The sequence below is a fragment of the Otolemur garnettii genome, unplaced genomic scaffold (assembly GCF_000181295.1).
Source record: "Otolemur garnettii isolate 467f Iridium unplaced genomic scaffold, OtoGar3 scaffold00046, whole genome shotgun sequence".
NCBI lineage: Eukaryota > Metazoa > Chordata > Mammalia > Primates > Galagidae > Otolemur > Otolemur garnettii.
Window position 1 is genome coordinate 10,978,516 of NW_003852441.1, and position 8,611 is coordinate 10,987,126.

The 8,611-nt window shown below is 52.9% G+C and overlaps 1 protein-coding gene across 2 annotated transcripts in view; it reads right to left on the reverse strand.

Moving 5' to 3' along the window:
• Window positions 1-904: 904 nt before the first annotated feature.
• The window catches only part of PFAS (phosphoribosylformylglycinamidine synthase), a 22,873-nt gene continuing 15,166 nt past the window's right edge, over window positions 905-8,611 (reverse strand). Inside the window, exons 12-28 of one of the 2 annotated variants that reach the window (XM_003791110.3) lie at window positions 7,916-7,989; window positions 7,665-7,821; window positions 7,304-7,365; window positions 6,994-7,155; window positions 6,612-6,737; window positions 6,338-6,469; window positions 5,827-6,057; window positions 5,467-5,647; window positions 5,299-5,382; window positions 4,930-5,085; window positions 4,620-4,739; window positions 4,176-4,321; window positions 3,855-4,062; window positions 3,624-3,715; window positions 3,413-3,527; window positions 2,201-2,524; window positions 905-2,114 (exon numbers count right to left, since the gene is read on the reverse strand). In XM_003791110.3, coding sequence (XP_003791158.2) covers window positions 1,804-2,114; window positions 2,201-2,524; window positions 3,413-3,527; window positions 3,624-3,715; window positions 3,855-4,062; window positions 4,176-4,321; window positions 4,620-4,739; window positions 4,930-5,085; window positions 5,299-5,382; window positions 5,467-5,647; window positions 5,827-6,057; window positions 6,338-6,469; window positions 6,612-6,737; window positions 6,994-7,155; window positions 7,304-7,365; window positions 7,665-7,821; window positions 7,916-7,989 — 2,681 coding nt within the window. In that variant the 3' untranslated portion in view covers window positions 905-1,803. The remainder of the gene's footprint in view (window positions 2,115-2,200; window positions 2,525-3,412; window positions 3,528-3,623; window positions 3,716-3,854; window positions 4,063-4,175; window positions 4,322-4,619; window positions 4,740-4,929; window positions 5,086-5,298; window positions 5,383-5,466; window positions 5,648-5,826; window positions 6,058-6,337; window positions 6,470-6,611; window positions 6,738-6,993; window positions 7,156-7,303; window positions 7,366-7,664; window positions 7,822-7,915; window positions 7,990-8,611) is intronic. The other variant, XM_023514057.1, reaches the window with a different exon arrangement.

Consider the following 8,611-nt stretch of genomic DNA (forward strand, 5'->3'; position numbering starts at 1 on the left):
AAAAAAAAATTATTATTAGCTCCACACTGCTCAGGGCAGGTCACTTTGCAAAGCAATGGAATAAAAGATCTAAAATATAGCAGAACCTCTTGAAGTTGACCACCCCAGGGACTGTACAAACTGGTCAACATACAAAGGCAGTCAATGTTAAGAACCAGGCCTATTGTACCTATATGTATGCATAGTGCATGTCCAGCCTATGAAAATGAGGTCAACTTAAGGAGGTGGTCACTTGTGGAGGTTCTACTATAGTTATTTTTTCCATGCCTATGATTAAATAGTGTTTCACTATTATCAGTTTTTTCTTAGGGTGGCTACTGCTCGACCTCCCTGCTCCTTCGGGATCTGAGATTTCAGTCTCCATTCTCAGGCAAACTTCTTGTCCATTTGACCTGAGCTGGTACAACAGAACAGTCATAAGGAAGTGACTTCTATACACATTTGTGTGAACAAAGGAAGCAACAGATGATGTGAGACAGCCGTCAGCAAAAAATCTTTATATGGTTCTGAGAAACATGACTGCAGGATGGGAAGCAGCTGTAGCACGGGTGAGCACAGCTGTCCCTTACAAGCTGTGTGACCCAAACAATTGAGTTAACTTTAATTCTTCCTTTGTTAAGAAAGAACTATCTAGTACTTGCTGAAGTTTTTGCGAGAATTAATTCAGATATAAATGCCTACATAGCACCTGCCTGGCTCTAGGCAAGTGCCATATAGTTATTTTTACTTTTGAGACAGAGTGTCATTTTCTTGCTTTCAGTAGAGTGCTATGGCATCATATCTCACAGCAACCTCAAACTCTTAGGCTCAAGTGATTCTCTTGCTTCAGCCTCCCAGATAGCTGGGACTGCAAACACCTGCCACAAGAACCAGCTAGTTTTTCTATCTTTAGTAGAGACAGGGTCTTGCTCTTGCTCAGGGCTGGTCCTGAACTCTTTGAGTTCACCTGATCCACCGACCTGGGCCTCCCAGAGTGCTAGGATTATAGTCATAAGCCACTACACCCAGCCCAGTTATTATTTTAAATTCTCTTAGACCATAGACTCCCTGGGACCAGTGGTAGTACTTGGCATAATAGCTGACCATCAAATATTAATGGAATGAATGAAAGAGGTAGTATTCCAATTAACTAAATAAAGGCTCAGTTCTAGGGATAAGGGTGTCAACCACTATCAGAAAGGGAGCCATTAAATTCAAAGGAAATATCAGGAACACTGAATTCAGAGGCCAGCATCAGTCCAGCTGTGAGACATAACCAGAAAGTCCATCAGAGAAACTTTTGTAACAGTTTTTTACATTTAGCACAGTGCAATACTTTAAGAGAAATCCAGAAAGCTGCTGTTTTTCAGATGTTAACGATGATGTAAGGGGCTGACTTATACACTTTTGCACATCTGTCCCCATCCCTTAAACCTAATGAGAACAGCATAAAACATCTCTCAGAGTGCAGAGGAGGGAAATGAGGCACAGAGGTGATCACTGGGGGAGATGCAGGGGGGTGATGGCACACCCTCCCCATGCATGTACCCTAACTTTCCATCATAAGGTTTTTCTGAACCACATCCTGTTTCTTGGCATTCCCTGCACGTCAGAGCAGAACTGAAAACAGATCAAGCAGCAGAAGGCAACATTAGCAGGCAGATTAGCAAGTCAGCTGAGATTTTTTTTTTTTTTTGGCATTTCGGTCCTTATCTGTCCAAGGTACTTTTTGGAAATAATCTGGAGACCTCCTGAAGGTGATGGGGGAGAGGGCAGCACACACAGGGAAAAACCAGGAGGCCAGGGCAAGTCTCCCTGGCCTGCTCAGCAGCCTGCTTCCAAGGTCCAGTTTCGGGCATTGATGAAGAGCTGGAGCCAGGGGGAGGTGGTCAGAGTGTCAAATGGAGGGGGGCACCATGCCCACTGCCAAGGCCTCACAGCCCGTTCAGGATGTGGCATAAGAGCCAGGTGGCGGCCATCATGGGAGCAGACACCAGCCACGCCCCCTGGGGACCCGTTCGGATTCAAGGGGTACTGCTCTGTGGGGTTCCCATCATCATCTGCCCAGTGCAGTGGAGCCAGGCCCTTGGCCTCAATCTGGGCTTGGAGTTCTGGAGAAGAAAATGCCATGTAACCTGGAAGGAAAGGAGAAGGGAAGTGAAAGCCAAGCTCTTTCATGCTCTCCACCCACCCAACCCTCTGACCCTAGCTGGGGCCTGACCTTCCCCATGGGCGCTCCACACAGGCAGCACGGCGCCTTCCATCCCTCGCAGCATCAGGGCTGGTCCAGGCCCCACATGCACGCTGGCCCAGCGAGACTCATAACGTCCAGATAGGTTGGTGCGTAGCAGGAGGCCAGGCTGGGCTGGCCAGGAGTCAGGACCTGTATCTCTGGCATCCTCACTGGGGTTACTTCCCACCCAACCCAGCAGAGCCAGCAGTTGACAGCCATTACACACACCCAGGCTGAAGGTATCTGGCCGCTTCTGGAAGCGTCTCAGCTCAGTCCCAGCTCGGGGATGAAAGGTCACAGCAGCTGCCCACCCTAGGAGGGAATAGCGAAGTCTGAAGAGACATGGAAGATCTTTTCCTCAGAAAAGGGAAAGGAGGGAACAAACAGCAAGGCTGCTCTTCCATCCCAGCAAGTGCTGCTACTCTCCCCAAGGACCCCTCTCTGCAGAGCTCAGGGTGAGGGAAATTAATTTCTCTTCTTACATCAGATGTTGCCAACTCTAGGGCTAGAAAATGGGCCCTGACTGGCCAGCAGAACATTTTCAAAAATTTATATTTAGTTGCCTAACATTTAAAGATAAGATTTCATATAAAAATCTGAAGTTTTGGCTTCTCTTTTTTTTTTTTTTTTTTGAGACAGAGCCTCAAGCTGTCCCCCTGGGTAGAGTGCCGTGGCATTACAGCTCACAGCAACCTCCAACTCCTGGGCTCAAGCGAGTCTCCTGCCTCTGCCTCCCAAGTAGCTGGGACCACAGGCGCCCGCCACAACGCCCGGCTATTTTTTGGTTGCAGCCGTCATTGTTGTTTGGCGGGTCCGGGCTGGGGATTCGAACCCGCCACCTTAGGTGTAGGTGGCTGGCGCCTTAGCCGGGTGAGCTATAGGCGCCGAGCCTTGGCTTCTCTTAAAAAACAGAAAGATATGGCTGGCCATGTTGAGCCATCTTTCAAATAGGACAACTTGCTAGAGCTGACTAGCAGCTGTTTCCTTTAGATAAGATATGTGTCCTCTAGTTGGCGTGGCCCCACTCAGCCCACTTGCCTCATTTAAGTTACCTCCAGGCCTTCTGGCACCTGGCCCAGAACGTCTCCCCTGACTCTGTGGAAATAAGAGGCCAATCTCCAGCCCAGGAAAGCAAAGGGGGTTAAAGGTACCTCTCAGGAATGCATGTGCTAGAGAGTGGGCAAAAGCCTGTACACGAACCTTTGGCAGAGCCTAGGACATCTGCATAGCTGAAGCCACCCACGAAGGCCACACCACGGAATGTGTCCAGCCCAATTGCTCCAGAGCAGAGGTCCTGCATGGTCACATCCCACACCTGGGAGCAAGGGGAGGGGAAACATAGGAGACATGCAGCTGATGCTGGATCACCTCCCCCTACCCCCCCGCAGTTCTGCCACCCTACTCTGCTCACTTCAAACCCAGCCAAGTGGAAGGCATCAGCCATCTCCCGGTCTCCATTACTGCCTTCCTCTCGCAAGATGGCGACTCGGGGGGTGGGGCCGCCTAGGGAGAAGAGAAGGAATGTCTCTAGTCCAGAGGGTTACTTCCCCAACCTAACTTCCCAGACACCTTTTCCAGGGTGTGCCCAGGCATCCAGGCCCAAAGCACCCAGGAAGTCAAGCCTCTGCACACACTCCCTCACCAGGTTCCCTGGGTACAGAGACTTTGGGAAAGGTGGGGGGCAGGCAGTAGTGGGGCCCCATCCGCTCCCTCAGGCCTTGTTCCTCCTCTGCCACACAGCGGGGCTCTGCCTGCAACCGGTCCAGCTGGAAACTTGTCTCCTCCCAGAGGGCACGCAGCTGCCCAACAGGCTCCTCCAGAACCACAGTCTCATTCACTGACACCCGGATCTAAAAAAAGGGACAAAAGGGCCAGAAGAAAGCATGGCGGCCTCCACAGCTGGCAGAAGTGGACCTTAGCCACCATACACCGACTGCCCACCGCGCACCACTCTCTTCCTCACCATGGCGTAGGGCCCAGCATCACCCGTGTGGCCCAGCTCCAGGCACTGGAGGCCAGCACCCCAGTAACGCTGCAGCACCTGGGCCAGGTGTGGCTCCTCCACCTCCAGCACGAGGCCAGGCTCCTCAGCAAACAGCACAGGCAGCGCTGGGAGAACAGGAGGGGAGTTGGGGACAAGGCTGAGGGCCCAGGGAGTGAAAACAGGGAGCAGGGTGGGACTGAGAAAGCTATGTCAGGGACATCTCAGGATGGGAGATCTTAGGGGTGCAGTTAGGAAAGCAGTGGGTTGTGCCCTTGGTCCTATCCAGTTCAGCTGTCAGTGAAGACAGCACAGAAGAGACAGTCAGGGAAGACTCAGGGCAAGGGGTCAGGGGCCTTTAACAGGAGACGGGGATTGCAGGGTGGAGGGCAGCCCAAGCCTGAGACAAGACTCCAGGGTCCTTACCATCAACCCCAGGGGCAGGCACATCCACCACTATGCCACAATTTCCAGCAAAGGCCATCTCTAGCAGGCAGGTGACAAGACCTCCATCACTGACATCGTGGCCTGAGCAGAGGAGGCGGTCTGGAAGAAGAACACTCAACAACCTCAAGGCCCAAACCTGATGGCTCCACCCTGTCTTCTTGGTTGGGTGTGTGAGAGAAGTAGAGAGAAGGGCCTTGAAGTCCCTCCTGCCCTACTGCTCACATGCTTGGCTGGTGAATGCCCTGCCATGTGTCTGGCACTGTGTACAAGAGATCCCTTGGAAACTCACCTTTCAGCAGCCCCTGGGTGATACTGAAGGCACGCACCAAGTTCTCAGGAACGTCTAGGTTGGGAGGATGTTCCCCGAGCTGGGAGAGGCACTGGGCCAGGGCTGTGCCCCCTAGCCGGTGCTGCCCAGGGCTCAGAGGCACATACAGAAGATGGCCTGAGAAAATGGGGAGATGGACAGCTCAAGGGGACTGCTCCCTGAAGTGCCCACAGCACTGCTATTCCCAGCATATGCTAAGATGCCCAAGATCACCAGTACCAGAAAGAACCACCGGCCAGTGTTGACACAAGAGGCAGTACTCAGAAGGTAGAACCAAAGCAAGGACATACTCAGAACATACAAGGCAGTGGGGACAGGGTGGACCTGTACCTTTCCCTCCAGAATGTTTGAGGTCTGGGGTCACAGTGGCTGTGATGTCTGGGCAGACAGCATAGGCTGAGATGACCAGTGACCCTGCAGACCAAGGTTTGAGAAAGAGTGAGCTGCTAGCCAAGCCCTAAAGCTCCTCCTCTTCTTCCCAGGGACCTCAGACCTCACCAGGAGCCCGCACAGTCTCGGTGCCAACCCGGGCAGCCATGCTGAGGGAGTCCTTGCCACCATCCACTGCCACACCCAGGGCTGCCATCACTGCCACCATAGCTTCACAGGCATCAGCCAGAGCTGCCCCCTCCCCTGGGAGCTTGGCTGCCCACATCCAGTTCCCACTGCACTTCACGTCCTGGGAGTGGCAGAGACATGGCATTAGAGGGGAGGAGAGATGTGGAGAGTCCAGGGGCACAGAGGGATCGGAAGGGTATGAATGTGAAATGAAGGCCAAGGGGGTGAGTGAGCAGTGGATGTGGTAAGGAGTATCAAAGAGGTCTGGGGCTCCAGGGCAGAATCTGTGGGAGAACTCACCCGGAGGTCAGTGACCATAGCAAATACTAGGTTGGTGAGAGCTTCAGCCACAGCCAGCCGGGCAGCAGCCTTGGGGTCCAGCAGGCTCTTGACTGGCTGCTCTCCCAAGGCCGTGGCAGCCCCTACGAGCTCCTGGTGACTCAGTGCCACAACTGCTACATCTGCCAGAGGAGTATGTAGGGGCCCGACACACTGCTGCTGGGCCACCAGGCCACCCACAGAGCGGTCCACCTGTGGAATGATGTGGGGTTGACAAAAGAGCAAGGGACAGGGAGAGAATGTGTGCCAACACTCGCCCCCAAGGAACACAGTGGGGTAGGAGACCTGGCTTTCCCTTGCCCAACATGCAGACAAAAGGCTGGGGCAGCAGGGAGGCCAAGCCATAAGGGTGGCTTGCCTGGCCCCTGCCAGTTCCCTTCCCAGGGCCTAGGGAACCCCTACAGAAGTTCCTGAGGACAGAAGGCCAGTGCGAAGGAAGGGTGCAGGGGGCATGGCAGGGTGAGGGGAAGACCTTGTTGGTGAGGTAGCGCTTGCTAGCCACAGCAGGTAGCCTCAGAACCCACTCTAGAGCCTGGCGCACACTCAACCCTGGGGGCAAGGCCAGGGGCTGCAGCACAGGGGCATCCCTCTGGAGGAAGAAGTCCTGCAATGTAGACGGCAACAAGGAGCATGAGCACTGGGGAGGGCTGGGCACACAGGCGAGAGAACACATGGAGGGTAAAGGGTGGCCTAGAGAGGAGGGCCACAGATGGAGAAACTCAGCCTCCCACTTCTGCCACACACACCTTCCGGGGCATCTTGCCCAGCACCCAGTCGAGCTCCAGGTCCACAGGTGTGGGAGGAGGGGATGGAGGGACATTCCCCTGGCCATTTCTCTCCACAGTACACCCTCGATCATCCACCAGCACTATCTATAGACCACAGGGACATCACCAGAGAGAATGATACTAGGAACACCAGCAGGGAATGCACCTAGAAATCGGGGCAGAAATGCTCTCTCCACCTTTTTGCTTCCTCTAATGTGTCCCTACTCCTCCTACCTCCTATATCCTGTTCCCACACCTTGTTGGCCACTGTCTCCTGTCCTCCTGTCATCTCTCTCTAGCTCATACTCAGGGGTTAAAGTCTACCCACAGCATCCACCCCTGATTCCCTGGGCCAACTCACTCTCCTGTCTCCAGTGATGGTGCCCACAAAGCAAGCTGGGCAGCGTTCCCGGGCACTGACACGCCTCAGGAAGTCCCGGTGGGAGGGCCGCAGCAGAAGTGCATTTGACTCTTGGTACTCAGCTCCCCAGATTTCTAGGGCATTCAGGGTTGGGTCCCCCAGCTGCACAGTCATGGTGGGGAGGAAAAAGAAGGGTCAGTGGGCACTCCCAAGTCTCACATTGTTGCTAGCAATGGGGAAGAGATGGGTGGAGGCCTGCTGGGTCTGGCAGGGGTGGGAAAAGACCCAGACATTGGGGAATGAGACCTACCTGGAAGCGGCTGGTATAAATGATGGCTCCAGCTGGGTCACTCAGCTCCTTCAGGACATTGCCTGGTGAGAGGATCACAGGGAGAGATGGTGACCTGGGTATGGTCAGCTCCAGGAGAAAAGGGGCAGTCCCCAGCTTCCAAAGGGATTCTGTGTGTTTCTGTGAGAATTGCTGCTGCACGCCTACTGCCAACTATCCCATGGCAGCAAGCATCTACCTCCAAACTTGCCCAGAATATATAAGCAGTACAGGAGACCTAGAGCCAAGAGTGGCTATTTTCAGATCCACAATGCCCCTCCCTAAGCCAAATGTAGCAGGATACCAGGTAAGCCCAGTCCCTTGTCCCAACCCTTTCCCTCACCATTGCCGCCAGCACCCTGATCATGGAGACTGCAGATGGGGTTTCCCTTAGAGGCTTCCACACAAGCACGGATCACACGGTTCATTTTCTGTTCCATCTCTGGGTCTCCCCGCTGCACAGCTCCAAAGTCTAGGTCACTGGCATTGTCTCCCTGTACCTGTGGGAACGCATGGCACAGCTTGGCTCTGGGCTTCCACTCCCCACTCCTACGCACAATGGTAGACTCTGCATCTTTAGTTATTCTCACTCACTTGGACAGATGAAGCGGCTCCACCCCCAACTCCAATCCTGTAGACAGGACCCCCAACCTTTACCACATCCATGCCTGCAAGGAGGGAAGGCAGAATCAGAACACTGAGGAAGCCACCTGAGGCCACCTCTAAAACAAGACAGTGTGAGGGTAAGAGTAGCTAAGATTAGGGGAGCAGGAGTCTTAATACTCCACCAGGTGCAGAGGAGAGTAAACTGGTATAACCTCTGTGGAAGACAGTCTGGTGATATCAATCAAGATCACAAACACACATGTTCTTTGATTAGATTAATACAGTTTAAGGAATTTATCCTACAGATTTACTCACACAGATATAAAAATATCCAGGTACAAGATTAAACACTGTATTGTGTATTGTTTGTATTAGTACAGACAAGAAACTATAGCAATGTTTGTATTAGCAAAGACAGGATATAATCTAAAGTCTGACAATAGAGAACCAATTAAATAAATTATGGCCCGTCCATACAATGCAATACTAAGCTACTCAAAAAGATAATTACATGTGCATCTAATGAAGTAACATGATTTCATTAATATAAAATGATCTGGCTCGGCGCCTGTGGCTCAAGCAGCTAAGGTGCCAACCACATACACCTGAGCCGGTGGGTTCGCATCCAGCCTGGGCCTGCCAAACAACGACGGCTGCAACCAAAAAATAGCCAGGTGTTGTGGC